Source organism: Leptonychotes weddellii, chromosome 2, assembly GCF_054177405.1.
Source record: "Leptonychotes weddellii isolate Sample4059 chromosome 2, ASM5417740v2, whole genome shotgun sequence".
In the NCBI taxonomy this organism is placed as follows: domain Eukaryota; kingdom Metazoa; phylum Chordata; class Mammalia; order Carnivora; family Phocidae; genus Leptonychotes; species Leptonychotes weddellii.
In genome coordinates, this window is record NC_138370.1 from 166,360,791 (window position 1) to 166,386,733 (window position 25,943).

Here is a 25,943-nt window from a genome sequence, read left to right on the forward strand (position 1 = left end):
AAATAAATAAATAAATAAATAAATAAAGCCTTACAATGTAGCCTGTCCTACAATATTCTTCTATGAACTATCAAAAAATCACTCATACTATGAATTTGTTAGAGATACATAAAAAGATTTTAGGTTAAGGCTATATGACAAATTATTAGTATAGCTAAGAAAACTTCAATTCCCTTAAAATTTTTTTAGAAGAAATCAAAAGTTACAACAGTAATGTATTACATGCTTCTCATGAGATAAGATATAGAAAACACTCAGTAATAATCCCTACCATGAGAGGAAGGTGACCTATAAACAGAATCTCCAGAGGTGGGAGTGACAATGTGTATGAATAAAGGGGAAATGGGAATAGAAGGTGTACAAATGGAAAAAGGAATTCCTAGAAAGAGTAACCAAAGCAAAGCTTCGAGAAGAAAATGGAAAAGAAGATACGGTGATATTCAAATGGAGGTACAGGCATAAAGACAGGTAACTAAAAATACTAGTTATTGAGACTGAATTATTAAAGTCAAGCCTCTGATACTTCCTAGCTGCATGATCCTGTGCATATTAACTTTGTACCCCATTTTTTAAAAAAGATTTACATATTTATTTTAGAGAGGGAGCACACGTGAGTGGGGGAAGGGGCACTGGGAGAGAATCTCAAGCAGACTCCCTGCTAAGTGCAGCGCCCCCACGTGGGGCTTGATTCCATAACCCTGAGATCAGGACCTGAGCCAAAATCAAGAGTCAGACGCTCAACTGACTGAGCCACCCAGGCACCCCATGTACCCTACTTTTTTCATTCAAAAATAAAAAGTTCTGAATTTTAAAAAAGGATAATAAAATTACAGTTACAAAGATAAAGAAATACTACAAATAAAACTCTTGCAAGCACTATCCACATAGGGTTGCCTGGGTGGCTCAGTTAAGTGTCTGACTCTTGGTTTCAGCTCAAGTTATGATCTCAGGGTCACGAGATCCAGACCTGAGTTGGGCTCAGAGCTCAGCAGGGAGTGTGCTTGTCCCTCTCCCTCTGCTCTTCCCCCACTCTTTCGCTCTGTCTCAAATAAATAAATAAAATCTTTTCTTAAAAAGTGCTAGCCACATAGTAAATCCTCAACAAATATCAGTTATTGTTTATTATTACTGAAGAACAGTAAATTTGCTCAGTGATCACATTACAGAGATCCTGAAAATCAGGCAAAAACATTCAGCTGTAGTGAGGCAGGATGTGGAACCACTTAAGGTTTTTGAAATGGCAGAGAAATAAAGACTTAAATGAGATTTTAGGAAAATTATATTTGCAGATTATAATCTACGAATGTAAAACAAGTCTAAACTAGAGACAGAAGTAAAAACAATGGAACAAGCAAACACAAGAACTATATCAAAACTTTTTCAAAAACTCAAAGATTTAGAAGCCAACAAGATTAGTAAGTGCTAGGGCACTAGCACGTGCTTTCCACACACTAACTCATTTTGGGCTCACAACAACTAGAGGGCAGAAACCTTGTTCCATTCAGCACTGTACTCTCAAGAACATAGTGACTGGCACATAATTCGCCCTCAAATATTTGTTGTTGTTTTTTTTAAAGATTTTATTTATTTATTTGACAGAGATATACACAGAGAGAGAGGGAACACCAGCAGGGGGAGTGGGAGAGGGAGAAGCAGGCTTCCCACAGAGCAGGGAGCCCGATGCGGGGCTCGATCCCAGGACCCTGGGATCATGACCTGAGCCGAAGGCAGAAGCTTAACGACTGAGTCACCCAAGTGCCTCCAACCCTCAAATATTTGTTGACTTAATTAAAGAACCATCCAGTGAATAGGCATCATTATCCCCATTTTGCAGATGAGGAAAAAAGCCAGAGACAGTAAACACCTTACTGAAGATTCACACAAATGCAACCAGAACACAAATGTACAAGTCTACAACTTCAAAGGCTGCATGCTCCCCATCTCTTTAAAATGTTTAACTGTGACATACTTTCCTGATAGCAATAGTGATCCATCTGTTGAATGTCAGGAATTTGAAATGAAACAGAACTGCAAGTCTTTAAAGCATGTAAAAAAATTCTTATTATGGCCCAGAGGGCAGTGAAGTAAGTCAGATTTTGTTTAGTGGTAATGACAAAAATAAAGTTAAAATCACAGAATCTAATATAGCCATAAAGAGATTAAGGTACCAGTACTATTAAAAAAAAAAAAAGCTTCATTCCTTTGTCATACAGTTTTACTGCTCAGTCATTTTCTACCAATGCAATGTCAGCAAGCCCACAGCACTGGGTAATTCCCAACAGGAAATTAGTATATTGCTTGAATATTAACTCAAAATTTAAAACCAACATCTGCCTTTTGATTGGTGAGTTTAATTTATTTACACTTAAATCACTGATAAGGAAGGACTGATTACCACAATTTTGCAATCAAAATGTGGTAAGTCAAAAACTGTTAAAAGAGACAAAGAACGAGAAATACTGATATTAAAAAGGTTAATTCATCAAAAGATAATTAAAAGTATAGATAAAACAAACAGAGCCTCAGAATACATAAACAAGCATTGGCGGAAATGCAGAATGAAATAGCTCAACAATAATAACTGAAGAGCTTTCCGGAATGGACAGAACACCCAGGCAGATCAGTAAGAAAACAACAATAAGGACTTGAACAATATTACAGACCAACCAGACCCACCAAACATGTAGTCCCTCCACCTCACTATAGTAGGATACACTTCCTTCTCAAGGGCACATGGAATATCCTCATGGACTGACACTATGTTAGGCCAAAAACAACTCGAAATAAATTTTAAAAGAATTAAAACATCAAAATATCTTCTCAAACCACAAGAGAATATACCTAGAAAGCAATACCAGAAGAAGACTATAAAATTCACAAATATGTGTAAACAATATATTTTTTACAAACCAATGAGTCAAAGAAGACATAAAAAGGAAATTTAGAAAACACTTAGAAATGAACTAAAATGAAAAATACAAAAACCCAAAACTTAGGAAGTGCAACATAAGCTGTCTTCACAGGGCAATGTATAGCAGTAAATGCCTACAGTGAAAAAGAAAAAAAAAACATCTTGGACTTCCAGGAAGATGGTGGAGTAGGAGTATCCTAAGCTCACCTCCTCCCATGGATATACCTAGATAATATCCACATCACTGTAAATCACCCAGAAAACGACCCAGACTCTCCACAGCTAAATGTAGAGAAGAGGCCACATCAAAAAGAGCACGAAGGGTGGAGACATGGCCATGAACCAAACTGACCCATGGGACTGTCCACAGGAGGGACACTGCAGCCACTGGACACAGGAGAGGAGCAGACCCCACCCCAGGCACCACAGGTACCGGAGAACTGCACTGGAAAGAAGAATCCCCTTTATAACATATGGCTTTGAAAACCAGAGAGACTTAACACTGTGAGTTCTTATTATCAGTGGGGCTTAACACCTGGAACCTTAAAAATCAGCCAACTGGGCTCTGGGAGAGACAAATGTAGATAGGAAACTCAGTCCCTGCCCTTAAGGAGAGAGCATAACAAACAACCCTGCTAAGATACAGCATAGAAGCAGTAATTTGAAAAAGGCCTGGAGTATACAGGAAGATTTATTTACTAATCTCAGAATGTGTGCTAGAGGGACAGGATCTTTAGGAGACTTCTCCAAGAACAAAAGAGCTGGCAGTGCCATTTCCCTCCTCTGGCCCCCAGCCCAGATACCCAACATTTGAGGGAATCAGCCCAGGATGAACATGTTCCACCTACCTTGCTAACAGCACACCCCACTCCTGAATTCTCCAGATCTGCCCATTCCAACCCACCCACAACAGGAATTCTCCAAAGCAGCTAAAGCAGTGGGGTGAAGGCACACATCTAATCTGACTGCCAGCCCTGCCTACCAATGAAAGCTTCCCAGGGGACAACACCGGGAGAGCCATTTCAGTTCACTGTGAATACATCTCTGACAAACACCCATGCTGACCCAATCAAGCCTAAAGTAGCCCCAGACTGGCCCATAAAAATATAGGGACTAAAACTTGCCAACAAGCAAAGGGAACCATTGCGGATGACTGGACTGAAGGCAAACGTGGCTCAGCCACAACAGGAGGGTGCGTAGCACACATGAGACACCCCTGAAGCACTAGGTTCTGGTGAGCAGAGGACACTGCACTCAGGACACTACAGGACCTCTTCTTCATACGGCCACTATTTTCAAGAGCAGAAGACAAAGAGCTGACTTTCCCAACACATAGAAACAGAGACAGAGTTAGACAAAATGAGACAGAGGAATATGTCCCAAATAAAAGAACAAGACAAAATCACAAGCAACAGAGCTAAATGAAAAGGAGATAAGTAATATGCCTGATAGATAATTTAAAGTAATGGTCACTAAGATACTCACTGGACTTGAGAAAAGAGGGGAGGATCTCAGTGAGACCCATAACAAAGGGATGGAAAAAAATAAAGAACCAATCAGAAATGAAGAACTCAATAACTGAAATTAAAAATACACTAGAGGGAATAAACAGTAGACTGGAGGAAGCAGAACAGATCAGTGAACTGGAGGACAGAGTAATGGAAAATAATCAAGATGAACAAAAGAAAAAATAATAAAAAATGAGAATAGATTAAGGGAATTCAGTGACACCATCAAGCATAATAACATCTGCATTATAGAGATCCCAGAAGGAGAAGAGAGAGAAAAGAGGAGAAAATTCATTTGAAGAATAGGTGAAAACTGTCCAAAACTGGGAAAGGAACAGAAATCCAGACCCAAGAGGCACAGAGAGCCCCCAGCAAAATCAACCCAAGGAGGTCCACACCAAAACACATAGTAATTAAACTGGCAAAAAGTGGTGGGGCGCCTGGGTGGCTCAGTTGGTTGAGTGCCCAGCTCTTGGTTTTCAGCTCAAGTCATGATCTCAGGGTCATGGAATTAAGCCCTGCATCGGGCTCCACACTCAGCATGGAGTCTGCTTGAGATTCTCTGCCTCTCCCTCTGCCCCTCCCCTCGCTCACATGCTCTCTAAAATAATTAAATCTTTTAAAAATTGGCAAAAAGTAGAGATAAAGAATTTTATTTTTTTAATTTTTACTATTAAACTGTTATGTTAGTCACCATACAGTACATCATTAGTTTTTGATGTAGTCTTCCTGATTCATTGTTTGTGTATAACACCTAGTGCTCCATGCAATACGTGCCCTCCATAATACCCATCACCAGGCTAACCCATCCCTCCCACCCCCTCCCCTCTAAAACCCTCACTTTGTTTCCCAGAGTCCACAGTCTCTCATGGTTTGTCTCTCCCTCTGATTTCCACCCCCCTTCATTTTTCCCTTCCTTCTCCTAATGTCCTCCATGCTATTCTTTATGTTCCACAAATAAGTGAAACTATATGATAATTGACTTTAAAGAGAATTTTAAAAGCACAAAGAGAAAAGAAGAAGGTTACACACAAGGGAAACCCCATAAGAATATCAGCTGATTTTTCAGCAGAAATTTTGCAGCTCAGAAGGGAATGACATGATATATTCAAAGTGCTGAAAGAAAAAACCTGCAACCAAGAATACTCTATCCAGCAAGACTATCATTCAGAATAGAAGGAGAGATAAAGAGTTTTTCAGACAAACAAGTTAAAGGAATTCATCCCCATAAACCAGCCTTATGAGAAATGTTGCAGGGGATTCTTTTAGTGGAAAAGAAACACCATAAGCAGGAGTAAGAAAACTAGGAAGCACAAAAGGAGTAAAATTAAGTATACCTAAAAATCATTCAAGGAATTCACAAAAGGAAAAGAAATAAAGTATAACACCGTGTATCTAAAATGTGGGGAGAGAGGAGTAGAAATTTAGTACTTTGAAAATGGTTCAAACTTAAGCAACCATCAACTTAATATAAACTGCTATATCCATATATAGCAGGTTATATGTAAACCTGATGGTAACCATAAATCAAATATCGGTAACAGATAAGCAAAAATTAGAGAAAGGAATCCATGCATATCACTAAAGAAAGCCAGTAAACCGTGAATGAAGAGACCAAGAAAGGAACAGAGAAGAACTACAAAAACAACCACAAAACTAGTAAAAGAAGAGCAGTAAGTACATACCTATCAATAATTACTTTGAATGTAAATGGACTAAATGTTCCAATCAAAAGACATATAGTGACAGAATGGATTTTAAAAAAAAATGCTGCCTACAAGAGACTCTTTTCAGATCTAAAGACATATGCAAATTGAAAGTGATGGATAGAAAAACATTTATCTGCAGATGGAAGTGAAAAGAAAGCTGGGCTAGAAATAGTTATATCAGACAAAACAGACTTTAAAACAAAGTCTGTAACTAGAGACAAAGGACAATACATAATCAAAAGGTAACAAAAAAAAAAAAAGGAAGTAATCGATAGCAATATAATTATAGTAGGGGACTTCAATACCCCACTTACAGAAATGGATACATCATCCAAACAGAAAGTAAACAAGGAAATAATGACTTTCAGTGATGCATTAAACAAGATGGATCTAGGGCGCCTGGGTGGCTCAGTTGGTTGGGCGACTGCCTTCGGCTCAGGTCATGATCCTGGAGTCCCGGGATCGAGTCCCGCATCGGGCTCCCTGCTCGGCGGGGAGTCTGCTTTGCCCTCCGACCCTATCCCCTCTCATGTGTTCTCTCTCATTCTCTCTCTCTCAAATAAATAAATAAAATCTTAAAAAAAAAAAAAATACATATTTAAAAAAAAAAAAAAACAAAAAAAACCAAGATGGATCTAATAGATATATATTCAGAACATTCCATCCCAAAAGAGCAGAATATACATTGTTTTCAAGTGCACATGGAACATTCTCAAGAAAAGATCACGTTAGCCAACAAAACAAATCTCAACAAAAGGACTGAAATCATACCATCCATCTTTTCCAACCAAAATGCTATGAAACTAGAAATCAACCACAAGAAAAAATCTAGAAAGAAGACAAATACATGGAGGTTAAATAATATGCTACTAAACAATTAAGGAGGCAACCAAGAAATCAAACAAATCAAAAAGTAAAATGGAGAGACATGAAAAGGAAAAAAATCTTTGGGAATGCACCAAAAGCTATTCTGAGAGGGAAGTTTATCACAATACAGACCTACCTCAAGAAGAAAGAAAAATCTCAAACAACCTAAACTTACACATAATGGAGCTAGAAAAAGAAGAATAAACAAAATCCAAAACCAGTAGAAGAAAGAAAATAACAAAAACTAGAGAAAAAATAAATGAAATAAAAACTAATAAAACTGATAAATGAAGCCAGGACCAGGAGCTTGTTATTTGAAAAGACCAACAAAACTGACAAACTCTAGCAAGATTCATCAAAAAAAAAAAAAGAAAGAAAGAAAGAAAAAGAAAAAAAGGAGGACTCAAACAAAATCAGAATGAAAGAAGAAAAATAACAACCAACATCACAGAAATACTAAAGATGATAAGCAAATATTATGAAACATTATATGCCAACAAACTGGACAACCAAGAAGAAACGGATAAATTCCTAGAAATATGTAACCTCCCAAAACTGAATCAGGAATAAATAGAAAATATGAATGGTTCAATTACAAGCAATGAAACTGAGTCAATAATAAAAAAAATTCCCAACAAACGAAAGTTCAGGGCCACTTGCCACTAGGCCCCACAAGTGAATTTTACCAAACATTTAAAGAAAAGTTATTACCTATTTTTCTCAAACTATTCCAAAAAATAGAAGAGGAAGGAAAGTTTCCAAATTCATTCTATGAAGCCAGCATCACCCTGATACCAAAACCACATAAAGACACTACAAAATAATATATTATAGCTATTGAACATAGATACAAAAGTCCTCAACAAAATATTAGCAAAGAAACAGTACATTAAAATTTTTTTTATTTTTAAAAATTAAAAAAAAAATCATTCACCATGATCAAGTGGGATTTATTCCTGGGTTGCAAGGGTGGCTCAATATTTGCAAATCAATGTGATACATCAAATCAATAAGACAAAGGCTAATGTTCTATTGATCTACTGATCATTTCAACAGATGTAGAAAAAGCATATGACAAGTACAACCATCCATTTATAATAAAAACCCTCAACAAAGTATGTTTAGAGGGAACATACCTCAACATACTAAAGGCCATAAATGAAAACCCCACAGCTAACATCATACTCAGTGGTTAAAAAAAAGACAAAAAAACAAAAAAACAGAGCTTTTCCCCTAAGATCAGGAACAAGACAAAGATATCCACTCTCACTTTTACTCAACATAGTTCTGGAAGTCCTAGCCATAGCAATCAGACAACAAAAAGAAATAAAAGGCATCTAAATCAGTAAGGGAGAAGTAAAATTCACTATTTACAGATGAAATGATATCCTATAGAGAAAACCCTAAAGACTCCACCAAAACACTACTAGAACCGATAAATGAATTCAGGAAGGTCGGATACAAAATCAATATACAGCAATTGTTCGCATGCCTATATACACAAATAATGAAGTAACAGAAAGAGAAATTAAGAAAACAATCCCATTTACAATTGCACCAAAAAGAATAAAATACCTAGGAATAAATGTAACCAAGAAGGTGAAAGACCTGTACTGTGAAAACTATAAAACAGTGATAAAAGAAACTGAAGATGACACAAACAAATGGAAAGATATTACATGTTCATGAATTGGGAGAACAATATTGTTAAAATGTCCATAGTACCCAAAGCAATCTACATATTTAATGCAATCCCTATCAAAATACCAATAGCATTTTTCACAAAACTAGAGCAAATAACCCTAAAATATGTATGGAACCACAAAAGACCCCAAAAAGCCAGAGTAATCTTGAAAAAGAAGAACAAAACTGGAGGTTTCACAACTCCAGATTTCAAGATATACTACAAAGCTGTAGTAATTAAAATAGTAAGGCACTAGCACAAAAAATAGATACAAACATCAAAAGAACAAAATAGAGAGCCCAGAAATAAACACACAATTATATGGTCAATTAATCTTCAAGAAAGGAGGCAAAAACACACCAATGGGAAAAAGACAAGTCTCTTCAACAAGTGGAAAACTAAACAGCTACATGCAAAACAATGAAACTGGACAATTTTCTTACACCATACACAAAAATAAACTCAAAATGCTAATGCTAAATGAAAATCTAAATGTGAGACCTGAAACCATAAATACCCTAGAAGAGAACACAGGCAGTAATTTCTTTGATATCAGCAGCAGCACTTTCCTAGATATGTCTCCTGAGGAAAGGGAAACAAAAGCAAAAATAAACAAACTACTGGTATTACATCAAAACAGAAAGCTACCGCACAGCAAAGGAAATAATCAACAAAACTAAAAACCTACTGAATGGGAGAAGATATTTGCAAATGACGTATCTGATAAAGAATTAGTATCAAAAATATATAAAGAACTCATACAACTCAACACCAAAAAATAATCTAATTAAAAAATGGGCAGAAGACATGAACAGACATTTCTCCAAAGAAGACATACAGATGGCCAACAAACACATGAAAAAATGCTCAACATCACTTATCAGGGAAATGCAAATCAAAACCTCAATGATATTAACTCACACCTGTAAGAGTGGCTAAAATCAAAAACACAAGAGACAACAAGTTTGGCAAGGATGTGGAGAAAAGGAACCCTCATGTGCTATTGGTGGGAATGCAAGTATGAAGGTGCCTCAAAAAATTAAAAATAGAATTATCATATGATCCAGTAATTCCACTACTGGGTATTTACCCAAAGAATATAAAAACATCAATTCCAAAAAGATATATACACATATATACTGCACTATTATTTACAATAGCCAAAATATGGAAACCATGCACATGTCCATCAGTAGATGAATGGATAAATATATATATATACACACACATACATACAATGGAATATTACTCAACCAAAAATAAAAAAAAAAAGAATGAAATCTTGCCATCTGCAACAACATGGATGGATTAAGAAGGTATAATGCTAATAAAATAAGTCAATCAGTGGGGTGCCTGGGTAGCTCAGTGGATTAAGTGTCCAACTCTTGATCTTGGCTCAGGTCTTGATCTCACGGTCATGAGTTTGAGCCCCGCATTAAAGAAAAGGAAAAAGAAAAAAGTCAATCAAAGAAAGACAAACACCATATGATTTCATTCATATGTGAAATTTAAGAAACAAAACAAACGAACAATGAAAAAATGACACACCAATAAACAGACGCTTAAATAAAGAGAACAAACTCGTGATTACCAGAGGAAAGGGGGGAGGGGTGGGGTGGATGAAATAGGTGAAAGGAACTGAAAGTACACTTAATCATAATGAGCACTGAGTAAAGCAAAGAACTGTTGAATCATTATACTGTACACCTGAAACTAATATAACAGTGTACATTAATTACACTGGAATTAAAAAAACAAAAAACAAAACAAAACAAAAAAACACCTCAATAACCTAACTTTATACTTTAAGGAACTTAAAAAAAAAAAAAAACTAAACCTAAAGAAGGAAGGAGAAAGAAAATATTAAAGATTAGAGAAGAGAAACAAAACAGAGAAAAAGAGAAAAATCAATGAAACCAAAAGTTGGTTCTTTGAAAATATGAACACAATTGACAAACCTTCAGCTAGAGTGACAAAGATAAAAGAAAGAAGATGCAAACAACTGAAATCAGAACTGAAAACAGGAACATTACAACTGACCTTACAGTAATAAAAAGAATTGTAAAATACTATAAACTGACCACCAAAAATTAAGTAACTTAGATAAAATGGACATTTCCTAGAAAGACAAATTACCAAAACTGATTCAGTAAAAAAAAAAAAAAAATCCAAATAGACCTCTAATTATACTCCAATTGAATAAGTAATCAGAGACCTCCCCAAGAGAAAAGTCCGACCCCAGATGGCTTTACTGGTAAATTCTCACCAAGTAATAAAAGAAGAATTCACAGCAGTCTTCTCAAAGTCTTCCAATAAACAGAAGAGGAACAAACAATTCCTAACTCAGTATATGAAGTCAGTATTACCCCGATACCAAAGGCAGACAAAGACAGTGCAAGACCACAACAGCCCAATTTCCGTTATGAATACAGACATAAAAATCTTCAACAAAATGGTACCAAATCAAATCCAATAACATATTAAAAAGATTATACACCATATATACCATAACCAAGTAGAACTTATCCCAAGAATGCAAGGGTGGTTCAACAGAAGAAAATCAAGCAAAGTAACGTACATCAATAAAACAAATGAACAAAAACCCATATGAGCATCTCACTGATGTAGAAAAAGCATTTGAAAAATTAAACATGCTTTCATGACAAAAGCAAAACAAATCCAAAACAATGAAAAAAACCCAGACAAGAATAGAAGGAAACTTTCTCAAGGTGATAAGGTCATTTATAAAGAACCTACATCACACTGAATAGTTAAAGACTGAAAAATTTTCCCTTAAGATTAGAGACGAAACAACATTGCTGCCACAACAGTGTACTGAAAGTTCCAGTTAGAGCAATTAGGCAGGAAAAAGAAAATAAAATAGAAAAAGAAATAAAACACATACAAATTGGAAAGTAAGAATTGAAACAATGTCTCTTCACAGATGACATGATTCTATATAGAGAAAATCCCAAAGAATTCACACACACACAAATTACAAGAGTTAATAAGTGAATGCAGCAAAGTTGAATACCAAATCAAATAAACACACAGAAAACCCAATTAAATTTCTATACAAAATCAGTGAACCAACCACCCAAAAAGGAAATTAAGAAAACAACTCTATTTACAATAGCATCCAAATACATAAGAATAAACTTAACCAAGAAAATCAAAGATTTATACCCTGAAAACTACAAAAACACTTTTGAAACAAATGAAAGATGACCTAAATAAATGGAAAGGCATCCAAGTTTATGGATTGGAAGATTTAACATTAAGACGGCAATACTATCCAGTGTGATCTACATGTCCAAATGCAACCCCTATCAAAATTCTAATGGACTTTTTTGCAGAAATGGAAAAACCAATCCTCCAATTCATGAAGAATTGCAAAGGACCCCAAGTAGCCAAACAATACTAATAAAGAACAAAGTTGGAGAACTCAACTCCCCAATTTCAAAACTTATTATGAAGTTACACAAATTAAAATGGTCTGGTACTGGATTGACACAGATAATGTAATATTGAGAGTCCAGAAATAAACTCACACAAGTAGGGTCAGTTGATTCTCAACAAAAGTGCCAAAACAATTCAGTGGGAAAAAAATCGCATCTTCAATTAATGGTGCTAAGACAAACTGGATGTCCACAAGCAAAACAATGAAGTTGGAACTCTACCTCACACCATGTAGAAATATTATCTGAAAATTCATCAAAAGCCTAAATATAAAAAGCTAAAAGTAAAACTCTTAGAAGAAAACACAGAGACAAATCTCCATAACTTGGATTGGCAATATATTCTTAGGACACCAAAAGATGCACAAGCAATAAAAGGGTAAAAAACACAACTTAGTCTTTATCAAAATTACAAATGTTTTATATTATCTAAGGACATTCTTAAGAAAAGACAACCTATAGGACAAAATATTTGCATATCACATACTTGATAAGGATCTACTACTCAGAATATATGAAGAACTCCAAAAGGGACAACCCAATATTTGAAAAGACATTTCTCCAAATAAGACATACAAATAGGCAACAAGCACATAAAGATACTCATCAGTAGTCATTAGAGAAATACAATTCAAAACCACTGGAAGTATCTTTTCAATCTACTAAAATGGCTAAAAACATTTTTAATGGAAAATAACAAGTGTTGATATGAATGTGGGAAAATTGAAGCCCTGGTACAATGTTGTAAAATGTAAAATGGTTTGACTGCTGTGGAAAACAGTTTGACAGTTCCTCAAAGAAGTTAAAGAAAGTATCACGTGAAACCATAAACTCCTAGAAGAAAAGAGGTCTTGGTGATTTTTTGGATTTGACACCAAAAGCAAAGTCAACATCAGCAAAAATAAGTGGGACTGCATCAAACTGAACAGCTCTGCACAGCAAGGGAAACCATCAACAAAATGCAAAGATAACCTACATATTGCAAAACAATATTTGCAAATTATATATTTAATAACAGGTTAATATTCCAAATATATAAGGTACTCATATAACTCAATAGCAAAAAAACCCAAACAATCCAATTAAAATACAAATCAAAACTACAATGAGAAAGCACCTCACACCTGTCAGAATGGCTAAAATCAATAACACAAGAAACAACAGGTGTTGTCAAGGATATGGAGAAAGGGGAACCCTCTTGCACTGTTGGTGGGAATGCAAACTGGTACAGCCACGCTAGAAAACAGTATGGAGGTTCCTCAGAAAGTTAAAAATAGAACTACCTTATAATCCAACAACTGCACTACTCGGAATTTAGCCAAAGAATACAAAAATACTAATTCAAAGGGATACATGCACCCCAATGTTTATGGCAGTATTATCTACAGTAGCCAAATTATAGAAATAGTCCAAGTGTCCATCAACTAATGAATGGATAAAAAAGAGGTGGTATATACAGTGGAATATCACTCAGCCAACAAAAAGAATGAAATCTTGCCATTTGCAAAGACATGGATGAATCTAGAGAGTATTTGCTAAGTGAAATAAGTCAGAGAAAGACAAATACTATATGATTTCACTCATACATGGAATTTAAGAAACAAAACAAATGAGCAAAGGAAAAAAGAGGAGAGGCAAACCAAGAAGTACTCTTAACTATACAGAACAAGCTGATGGTTACCAGAAGGGGGATGGGTGGGGGATGGGTTAAATAGATGATGAGGATTAAGGAGTGCACTTGTGATGAGCACCAGGTGTTGTATGGAAATGTTGAAGCACTATATTGAACACCTGAAACTACCATTACACTGTATGCTAACTAACTGGAATTTAAATAAAAACTTAAAAAAAGATGAGCAGAGGAGTTGAAATGGTATTTTTCCAAAAACATAGAAACAACCAACAGACACACGATAAAGTGCTTAACATCACTAATCATCATGGAAATGCAAATCAAAACCACAATGCATTATCACCTCAACTTGTTTGAATAACTTTCAACAAAAAAATAAGAGCTAAGTATTGGTGAGGATGTGGAGGAAAGGGAAGCCTTGTGCACTGCTGGTGGGAATGTAAACTGGTGCAGCACCGTGGAAAACAATATAGAGGTTCCTCAAAAAATTAAAAACAGGAGTGCCTGAGTGGCTCAGTGTCCGACTTCAGCTCAGGTCCTGAGATCAAACCCCACACCCAGCTCCTCGTTCAGCAGGGAGTCTGCTTGAGATTCTCTCCCATTCCCTCTGCACCTTCCCCTGCTCACACAAACACTCTCTCTGTAAAATGAATGGATAAATCCTAAAAAAAAATTAAAAATAGAATTACCATATGACAGAGCAATCTCACTGCAGGATATATATCCAAAGGAAATGAAAACAGAATCTCAAAGAGGTATCTGCACTCCCATGTTCACTGCAGCATTACTTACAATAGCCAAGATATGGAAACAACCTGAATGCCCACTGATGGATGACTGGATGAAGAAGATGTGGTATATATATGAATATATACAACAGAATATATTTGCAGATAAGAAAAGGAAATCCTACCATCAACAACATGGATAGGCCTTCAGGACACTGTGCTAAGTGAAATACCCAGACAAAGATAAATATTGTATGTATCACTTTAAATGTAGAATCTTAAAAAAAAGTAAATATAAAAAAATGGTCAAACTCATAGAAATGGAGTAGAAAAGTAGCTGCCAGGACTGGGGGTTGGGAGAAATACAGAAACATTGGTAAAAGGGTACAAACTTTCAGCTACAAGTTATTAATAAATAAATAAATAAATAAATACAATTCTGGAGACCTAATGTAAAACATGGTGACCTTAGTTGGTAACACTGTATTGTATAATTGAACTTTGCTATGAGAGTAGAATTTAAATGTTCTCACTAAAACAAGTAAATAAATATGTGAATTGTTGGAATGTGTTAATTAACTAGATTGGGGGTGAATCATTAAAAAAAAAAAAAAATTACCATAAATCCCAGTAGCCTCTCCTAGGTATATACCCCAAAGAACAGAAAATACATGCCCACACATGTTCATAACAGGATTATATACCCAATAGCTAAAAGATGAAAACAGCCCAAATATTTTTCAATGGATGAGCTAAGGAAATTGTGATATATACATAAAATGAGAGAGTGTTCTGCCATAAGAAGGAATGAAGTACTGATACAAGCTACAATATGAATGAGCCTCGAAAATAAGCTAAGTGCCACAGCGATTATAATTCTCAGTGGAGAAAAACGGAGAGCTTTTCCCTTAAGGTCAGGAACACAGCAAGAATGCCCACTCTCACCACTATTGTTCAACACAGTACTAGAAGTCCTAGCTTTTGTTGTCAGACAACAAAAAGAAAGAAAAGGCATCCAAATCAGCACAGAAGTAATCAAACTCTCCTTCTTTGCAGATGACATGATACTTTATGGGGAAAACCCAAAAGATTCCAACCCAAAATTGCTAGAACTCATACAGCAATTCAGCAACGTGGCAGGATACAAAATCAATGCACAGAAATCAGTTGCATTTCTATACACTAACAATGAGACAGAAGAAAGAGAAATTAAGGAATCGATCCCATTCACAATCGCACCAAAAACCACTAGATACCTAGGAATAAACCTAACCAAAGAGGTAAAGGATCTGTACTCTAGAAACTACAGAACACTTATGAAAGAAATTGAGGAATACACAAAGAGATGGAAAAACATTCCTTGCTCATGGATTGGAAAAATAAACATTGTTAAAATGTCTATGTTGCCCAGAGCAATCTACACATTCAATGCAATCCCTATCAAAAAACCACTGACATTTTTCACAGAGCTGGAACAAACAATCCTAAAATTTCTATGAAATCAGAAAAGACCCCGAATCACCAGGGGAATGTTGAAAAAGAAAACCAAAGCTGGGGGCATCACACTGCCTGACTTCAAGCTCTATTACAAAGCTGTAATCATTAAAGCAGCATGATATGGCATGAAAACAGACACATAAGTCAATGGAATAGAATACAGAGCCAAGAAATGGACCTTCAACTCTATGGTCAACTAATCTTCAACAAAGCAGGAAAGAATATCCAATGGAAAAAAGTCTCTTCAACAAATGGCTGTTGGGAAAACTGGACAGCCACATGCAGAAGAATGAGACTGGACCATTATCATACACCATACACAAAGATAAACTCAAAATGGATGAAAGACCTAAATGTGAGACAGGAATCCATCAAAATCCTAGAGGAGAACATAGGCAGCAACCTGTTTGACCTTGGACAAAGCAACTTTTTCCAAGACACATCTCTAAAGGCAAGGGAAACAAAAGCAAAAATGAACTTTTGGGACTTCATCAAGATAAAAAGCTTCTGCACAACAAAGGAAACAATCAACAAACCTATGGAATGGTAGAATATATTTGCAAATGATATTACAGATTAAGGGGCTGGTATCCAAGATCTACAAAGAACTTCTCAAACTCAACACTCATCCAAAAAAACAAATAATCCGGTCAAGAAATGGGCAGAAAACATGAACAGGCACTTCTCCAAAGACATACAAATGGACAACAGACACATGAAAAAATGCTCCACATTACTTGCCATCAGGGAAATACAAAACAAAATCACAATGAGATACCACCTTATACCAGCAAGAATGGCTAAAATTAACAAGACAGAAAACAACAAATGTTGGCATGGATGTGGAGAAAGGGGAACCCTCTTACACTGTTGGTGGGAATGCAAGCTGGTACAGTCACTCTGGAAACCAGCATGGAGATTCCTCAGGATGTTAAAAATAGAACTACCCTATGACCCAGCAATTTACCCCAAAGATACAGATGTAGTGAAAAGAGGGGGCACATGCACCCCAATGTTCATAGCAGCAATGTCCACAATAGCCAAACTGTGGAAGGAGCCAACATGTCCTTCAACAGATGAATGGATAAAGAAGATGTGGTTCATATATGCAATGGAGTATTACTCAGCCATCCGAAAGGATGAATATCTATCATTTACATTGACATGGATGGAACTGGAGGGTATTATGCTAAGTGAAATAAGTCAATCAGAGAAACACAATTATCATATGGTTTCACTCATGTGGAACATAAGGTATAATGCAGAAGACAATAGGGGAAGGGAGGAAAAACTGAATGCGAAGAAATCATTGAGAGAGACAAACCATGAGACTCTTGACTACAGGAAACAAACCGAGGGTTGCAGAAAGGGAGGTGGGTGGGGGAATGGGATAGGAATTAAAGAGGGCATGTGATATGATGAGCACTGGGTGTTATATTCAACTAATGAATCCTGAACATTGTATCAAAACCTAATGATGTACTATACCTTGGCTATTTAAAAAACAAAAAAACAAAAACATGCAAGCATAGTCCTCTCCCCCATGGGACTTACAGATAAAGCAAATAAATAAACAAATATATCCAAAAAGAAAGAAAGAAAAGAAGCTAAGTGAAAGAAAGCAGACATGAGGTCACATATATATGATTCCATTTATATGAAACATCCAGAAAAGTTAAATCCATAGAGACAAAAGGCATATTGGTGACTATAAGGAACAGGCAGAAGGAGAAATAGGGAGCAACTGCTCAAAGGATACAGTTCTTCCTTTTGGGATAGTGAAAATGTTTTAAAAATTATATAGAGGTGGCAGTTGCATTACATTGTGAAGGTACTAAATGCCAATCAACTGTCCACTTTAAAACTGTTTATATCAATTTCACCTCAATAAAAAAATACAAAAAATTTTTGATTGTTGGGGCAGCTGGGTGGCTCAGTCGTTAAGCGTCTGCCTTTGGCTCAGGTCATGATCCCAGAGTCCTGGGAGAGAGCCCAGCATAGGGCTCCCTGCTCCGCAGGAGGCCTGCTTCTCCCTCTCCCACTCCCCCTGCTTGTGTTCCCTCTCTCTCTGTGTCTCTCTCTGTCAAATAAAGAAATAAAATCTTAAAAAAAAAAATTTTTTTTTTTATTGCTTATATATGCTATAAAAATGTAGTTCAGAGGTACCTTAAGGAAAAAAATCTAATTCCATACCCTATCTCAGACCTTCCACCAACCCAATGTAAAATTATTTTAAATTATTTCTTAAGACTCCGGGGGAAAAACTTTAAGTCATAAATCATAAAGACATGGGAAAAGATTAAAAAAAAAAAACAAAAAAAAAAACCAGAACCCCCTCTAATAGTCATTTTTGTTTACACTTCAATTCTCTGCATATACAATCTGACAGTGAGAAACAAGGTATATTAGGAATGAAAGTGGAACTTAATCATATTTAAAAGGCAAAATTTTTAAATGTTGGTCAAATTTAAGCTTCAGCCTAAAAAAAATAAAGAGCCCAAACATACACAATAAAAAGAAATTTCATAATAACAAGGCTGTGATTATTTCTTACCTCACTATCTAAGAAATCAGAAAGGAGTTTCAGAACATTCTTGGCTGTAGCAGTCTCTTCTTCAGCTTCTTTGAACTCTTGGTCTCCATCAGTGTTTATTTCTGCATCTTCACTTTGTACGGCTTTGATTTTTTTAGTTTTAAATGGCTCAATACCAAACGTCATCAGTTGGTCAAAGATTGCCCTTAAAGCACTTATTTTTATTGTCACATCATCAATTTGCAAAACCTAAATTGAAACATCCCCCGCCAAAAAAAGTAAATTCAGTAAACTTTTCATTGTCTATGCTGTGTAAAATTAACATGTACCTTATTTTCTTAGTCTAATTCCAACAGTCAAGTCCACATGAAACATCATTTTTCAAAAATTAAAATTTGTTTTAACGTTATTATTTTCATTTGTACCATAACATTTAGACTTCTATTTCATTCAGGAAAAGTTCATCTTCAGTACAAAAAAAATTCCTAGAACTAGAATCAGGCTGTATTATATTATTTGTTCCTTTTATTTGAAAAAGAATGAATATATTGGATATGATTTTTTTTTAAGATCTAGAAAAACTGTTCAATTACATTGTAATTGTTACGGCCATCCATTAAGTAAAAAACATTACATTTTAACCAATAAAAAGCATTCATTAGAGTATCAGTACTCTTCCAGGTTAGCAAGCTTTACTAAAGATAAAATTTTCTTTATTAGTTCAATAAATTCAAATTTCATTAAAAGTAAATTCAGTTCTCAATGAATTGGACTCCTTTATAAAAGGGGGTACACTATAAAATCCAGCAGTTTGTATGAGTCTGTCCTAGGTTAAGAACACTGAATTCCTATATACTAAATTTCAAAGCCATGAAAAAGATAGAGCTGAATATTTCTATTAGGAAAAGCTTTATTATATTCTTTAATGCACTTAAATTTTGGACATGGATCCACTACTTGGCTATATGGCTTAGCCTTTAGAATGAATAAAAATCACAAGTTGGTCAAGTTAGTGAATTGAGAAAAATAGCTCAAATCTTTGAAAGAAATTTCAAAATGTTATCTATTATGGTAAGACCTGCAAATTTCCCAAAGACAAATGCAATGTAAGGACTATTCTATAAGATTTCTAAACATGCTACTCTTTTAGCAGCAACTTGGTTTTCCTTGTCCTTCTCAGTCCCTTACTGGTTAGCAATAGCTCTCAATACTGTATTTATCTAAGCAAGACTTTAAAGTGAAATAATTTCTGGGGCACCTAACTGGCTCAGTCAGTAGAACATGTGACTCTTGATCCTGAGGTTGTGAGTTTGAGCCCCATGTTGGGCATGAAGCCAAGAAGGAAGGAAGGAAGGATTTCTCTCTCTTACCTTTCTAACAAGTGTGTATACGTGTCTTAAATCAATTTGTATTACTAAGGCTTGATTTAAAAAAGAACTGATTTCTTACTCCCCCAAAAGATAGCTATTTTCCCTTAATTTAAAATCTTCTAATGAGAGCCCTAAAAGTAACTTTATGAACAAATGAATTCATTCAGTGGTTAACTTCTTTTGATCATAAACCCTTTTAAGGACATGAGAAGAGCTTAAAACCCCACTGCAGAATAACATACAAAAAAAAAAAAGGACAAAATTTTACATATAACTTTTTTTTATTTTTTTTTTATAGATTTATTTATTTGACAGAGGGAGAGAGACAGCGAGAGTGAGAGCACAAGCAGGGGGAGGGGCAGAGGGAGAGAGAGAAGCAGGCTCCCTGCTGAGCAAGGAGCCTGACAAGGGACTTGATCCCAGCATCCTGGGATCAAGGCAGGCGCTTAACTGACTGAGCCACCCAGAAGCCCCTACATATAACTTATTTTACTGCATTTGAACCTGATATTCACAAACATTTTTAATTCACAAAAAATTATCTAGGGGTGCCTGGGTGGCTCAGTCAGTGTCTGACTCTTGATCTCATGGTCATGAGTTTGAGCCCTGCACTGGGCTCACATTGGGCACGGAGCCTACTTTAAAAAAAAAAAAAAAATCTTTATCTATACATATATATAGATATAGATATAGATTTTTTTTTTCAGGCAAATATTAATAGCTAGTCCTCAAAAAAAGTTTAGGGATCTCAGTTGTTTATATTACAAAAGAGGGGGGCAACTTCAATTCTTTAAAACTTTAATTCCATGACAAGGCTGCTTTTCTATTAACTGGTTTGATTTGGAAGAGGGTAAAATTGTGGAATGGTCTTGATAAGAAACATCATTTATCTTTCACACCTGCTTGATTTTGACAATTCCTTTCCACGACGGAGAAGTACAAATATAAAAATAAACAATATCAAGGCTCCTATACGCTCTGTCAAGTGGAGCATGAGTTAGTATTAAATATATCAGAATGCTCCAGGACACGCTTAAGCATTACAATCATACTGTATTTCTTTGGCTGCAATGACCACAGCACTTATTACTGATGTTATGGCCAGCAAAAATTAAAAGGATCAAAATCCACATTTCATCTTTAAAGGCTAAGTGAACTTAATTATCTTTTAGAAAAGTTCTATGGTGTTTCCTTTGCTGCAATACTAGAAATTTTATGTAACTGTCTACCTTTAATCTCCTCTATTAGAGTTCCAACCTGACTACAACTCACAATTTTTCAGCAGCATTCTTAATGGTATATAGAACATCTTAATGAATGTTTTATCCCATTTTTAGAGCCAAAAAAAACCTACTTAAGCTAGACATAAATGAATTGTTCACTATTGAATGTTCTAATAAGATTTTTCTTCCACTTAAGAGTAATGACCAGAGATCAATCTAGCACTTCAAGACCCATCTTCTAGGAAGCCAGGAAACCCAAGTAGAGAGCTTACTATATATACAGTATTTCTTAGCAAAACCTCTTTGAAAATACAGGATTTTATTCTCTGGGCACCTATATTAAGCCAAAAAATTTCACAATAGTAAACAAGACTTCCTTCTAATTACTAACAGAATCACTAATGCCAACTGACTGAGAAAGAATGACTATAACACATGTAGATTCACTCTACATCTTAGAGCAAAACCAGATGTAGGGCCAAGTACTATAAATGATTCATCTGGACAAAGTACCAAAATTTTTGTTTCTTTGAGAAAGGAACTTTCACATCATTTTTAAAGATAATACTGACGGTGCCTGGGTGGCTCAGTCGTTATGCGTCTGCCTTCGGCTCGGGTCATGATCCCAGAGTCCTGGGATCAAGTCCCACATTGGGCTCCCTGCTCTGGGGGAAGCCTGCTTCTCCCTCTCCCACTCCCCCTGCTTGTGTTCCTGCTCTCGCTATCTCTCGCTCTGTGTCAAATAAATAAAATCTTTTAAAAATAAAATAATAAAAAAGATAATACTGACATTTCAAGTTTCCAAAAGGATCTAACAATAACAGAAATTTTTCTAAGACAACAGCAGCATAGGATGATAAATATAAACAGAGCATCAACAGGAATTTCATCACTGCACAGTAAATAAATTGATGAGATGCCAAATGCTCCAAAAAAGGAAAACTAAAACAAAACCCTGAAATTCCTAATGACTATCTTTTGACGTAAGTATGATTTTAATTTTCTTCCTCTGATACAAGCCACGAGCAGTTTGACCATTTCCAGAACACATGACTTCCCCAAGTTCTAATTGTATGCTTTTTTTCCCTCGGTAATGTGATTGCAACATTAAAGCATGCTCCAAGATAAGGGTTTCATGCTGAGGGAATACTCTACTATTGCTTGAGTTCAGTCTTTTTTTTTTTTTTTTTTAAGATTTATTTATTTATTTGAGAGAGAGTGAGCGAGCACGTGCGAGCAGGGGGCAAAGCAGTGGGAGAGAGAGAATCTCTAGCAGACTCCCATGAACACTGGCAGATTTCAGGACTCTGAGAGATCATGTCCTGAGCCAAAATAAAGAGTTGGATGCTTAACCAACTGAGCCACCAGGCACCCCAGAGTTCAGTCTTTTAAAATAATCTTTTCATGAAAATGATGATCTGTGTTGTCACATGTTATTTTCAAACCGAGCACACAAAGCACTCCCATTTACCGCTGGCAAGCAATTTGCACTAAAATTCCCTGCAGCTTTTTTATACCATTAGATTTGGCAATACCAGATGCTACCTGAGTCACATTGTCTTTTCATATGGAGAAGTGGAGGGAGGTATATTTTTGAAGTTAAGCCAGGCCCAAATGTTAAAAGATAGATGTCCAAAGGCATTAAAAAGTCAAATACATTCCATTGGTACACTAGATTTCATCCTTCTTGTCTATTCAGTAGCATTCTCGCAAGTGCCTTCTCTTCCTGTATTATCAATTTTTTCCTTTCAACAGAGCCATTGTCCTTAGTATTTATTACAAACATGGTGTAATCTTCTCCATCTTAAAAAAAATCTAAAACAAAACCAAAAACCTCTTCTTTTTATTCCAAACCCTTCTCTTGCTACCTCCCCATTTCTATTTCTCCTAACAAAAATAAAATCTTGGAAGAGTAGTCTACACTGGCTATCTCCAATTCCTCTCTCATAATTCTCTCTTCAGCCCACTCCAATAAAGCTTTGCCCTTCACATAAGCTATTCTCATGAAAGTCACCAAACACCTCCTTATTTGCCCCAAATGGTCAATTATAAATCCTTATCAACCTGTCACCAGCATTGGACAGTCGGGTGATGCTAGCCCCTGTAAAATATCATCTTCACTTGCCTTCTAGGAATGACATCACACTCTCCCCTTACTGTCTACTTCATCTTAGCCTTTACTGGTTCTCTTTATCTCCCCTTTCCTTGAAATGTGGCCTAAGCCCTAGGGAACTACAAAGTCAAGATCTCTACTCAATCTACACTCATCCCTCACATAACATCCAATCTCTAAGCACTGGATACTATTATAAAGACTTAGAATTAATCTCTCCGACTTGCACTTCCCTCCTATCTCCAAACTCACATACAAATGTCTTATTTGATATATCCACTTGGAACTCAAACTTCAAATTTACCATGCCCAAAACTGAACTCCTTATCTCATCCACCTGCCATACAACCTGTTCCTCTGTTTTCCCTATCACAGGAAAGGGCAAGTTTATCCTTCCAATTATTTGGGCTAAAATTCTTAGCTATCTTCAATTTCTTTCTCTCACATGTTACATCAGATTCATCACCAAATTCTAAAGATGTCATCTTCCAAACTTATATTACCACCCCTTCTCACAACCCCAATAACCACTTGAATACTGGTCCAAATCATCATCTCTTTCCTGGATTATTGCATACCTTCCTTATGAGTATCTCTGCTTCCATACTTGTACCCCTACAGTTAATATTAGGGACCTGTAAACTATGGGTAAGGGGCCAAATCCAGTCTGCTACCTGTTTTTGCACAGACTTCAAGTTAAGAAGAGTTACACATCTTTAAATGGTTAAAAAAAAACAATTTCATTACATGTGAAAATTATCTGAAATTTAAATTTTACTGTCCATAAATAGATTTTTACTAAACTACTACCACACTAATTCATTTACATATTGTCTTGGGTGTTTTCACACTTGCACCACAGAATAGTACTCGAGACACACCATATGGCCTGCAAAGTCAAAAATATTTACTCTCTAGCCCTTTACAGAGAAGGTCTGTCAACCCCTAGTCTACATCAACACTCTACCCCAGTCAGATCATAATAATCCTCTACTCAAAATCCTCCAGTTCTTTCCCATTTCATTCACAGTGAAGTCTCTTAAGTCCCTAGAAGATACGGACATCCTGTTGCCTGCAAATACTTTCTCCTACTATTTTCCTCTTTGCTCAGTTTGCCCTAGCCATAGTTACCCTGCTCCTTGAACATGTGAAACAAAGTCCTACTTCAGGGGCCCTTCCCCTGTTCTTCCCTCTCCTCAGAAACATCTTACCCAGATATCTACATTGTTCATTCTCCCACTTTCCTCTGGTATTGGCTCAAATTCAACTTATTAGTGAGGCCTTTCTCTAAGAAATAGATCCTTCTCCCTATTTCCACTCCTTACTCCTCTTCTTTGCTTTTTTCAATCTGACTCGCTATGTATTGTTTATTTTTCATTGTGTTTCCCCTTCTAAAATGTAAGCTCCATTAGGACAGCAACCTTTATCTTGGTTTTTTTCATTACCTATCTTATTATTTTCCAAGCCTAGAATAATGCTGGGCACAGAATATGCTATATGTTTAATTTTTAAAAAATATCTTAAATAATTGACATTTCATCTTTTTTTCTACTTTAACAAGAAAGAAATCTAAAGATAAAAATCATCCAGTCCCTAAAAGTCATCCATAACAGTCATCATCATTAATAAGCCCTGGAATAAATTAAATTCAGAGCACTCAAATTATCACCACAGATTCTGAGTACTTATTTCAGGAAATACAACCAAGATTTTGTCATAGGATAAATCCTACCTGCAACAGTAATACGAAGTGTTTACTTGCAAAATCCTGATTCTGTAGTCCACAGCATCCCAAGCATAAAACAGCCAGATTTCTTATTACAGGATGAACACTTACTATTCCAGGAAGAATCTAAATTAAATAAATTTAATTAAAATAATTTTGACGAGGACAAGAAATTCCTAACAGTATATTAAAAACATGGTGAAATAGATAATTTCTGTATGATATCACAGATCTACTTCTTATCCATATTGTCTAACAATTTTCAGTTAAAAAAAAAAAAAAAGGTAGGGGCGCCTGGGTGGCTCAGATGGTTAAGCGTCTGCCTTCGGCTCAGGTCATGATCCCAGGGTGCTGGGATCAAGCCCCACGTCCGGCTCCTGGCTCGGCAGAGAGCCCGCTTCTCCCTCTCCCTATGCCTCTCCCCCTGTTCATGCACTCTCTCTCTATCTCTGTGTCTCAAATGAATAAATAAAAAAGAAAATCTTTAAAAAAAAAAAAAAGGAAATATTAAATTGCTAAAACAGAAGAATGTAGCCAGAGTGAAATACAGTCTGATCACAAGACACCTCCCCTTCCACCTGCTAAAAGTGACTTAATAGCTTCCCAGTGCTCATAGGACAAAGATAAAACTCCCTTACATGACATATATCTCATTGTGTAGTCTCTCTTAGTACTACCTTATATTATGCTACCCCTTGCTCTTTGCTTATACAATGGTCTGATTTTGATGCCTTCCATTCAGTGCTATTCAACAGAAATATGTTAAGTCATAGGTCACTTTAAATTTTCTAGAAAATTTAAAAGAAACATGTGAAGCTAATTTTAGTGTACTTTATTACACCCAATATAACCAAATTATTAACATTACAACATGTAATCAATATTAAAAAAATTGAGATAATCTACATTGTGTTGTTTGTACTAAGTCTTCAAAACCCAATGTATTTTGACCCTCACAGCACATCTCAGTTTGGACTAATTGT

The 25,943-nt window shown here is 35.8% G+C and overlaps 1 protein-coding gene across 1 annotated transcript in view; it reads right to left on the reverse strand.

Annotated features, from left to right (window-relative positions):
• NCAPG (non-SMC condensin I complex subunit G) overlaps window positions 1-25,943 on the reverse strand; it is a 53,837-nt gene that overhangs the window by 8,388 nt on the left and 19,506 nt on the right. The window contains exons 13-14 of the mRNA XM_081812569.1: window positions 24,967-25,086; window positions 18,550-18,777 (exon numbers count right to left, since the gene is read on the reverse strand). Coding sequence (XP_081668695.1) covers window positions 18,550-18,777; window positions 24,967-25,086 — 348 coding nt within the window. The remainder of the gene's footprint in view (window positions 1-18,549; window positions 18,778-24,966; window positions 25,087-25,943) is intronic.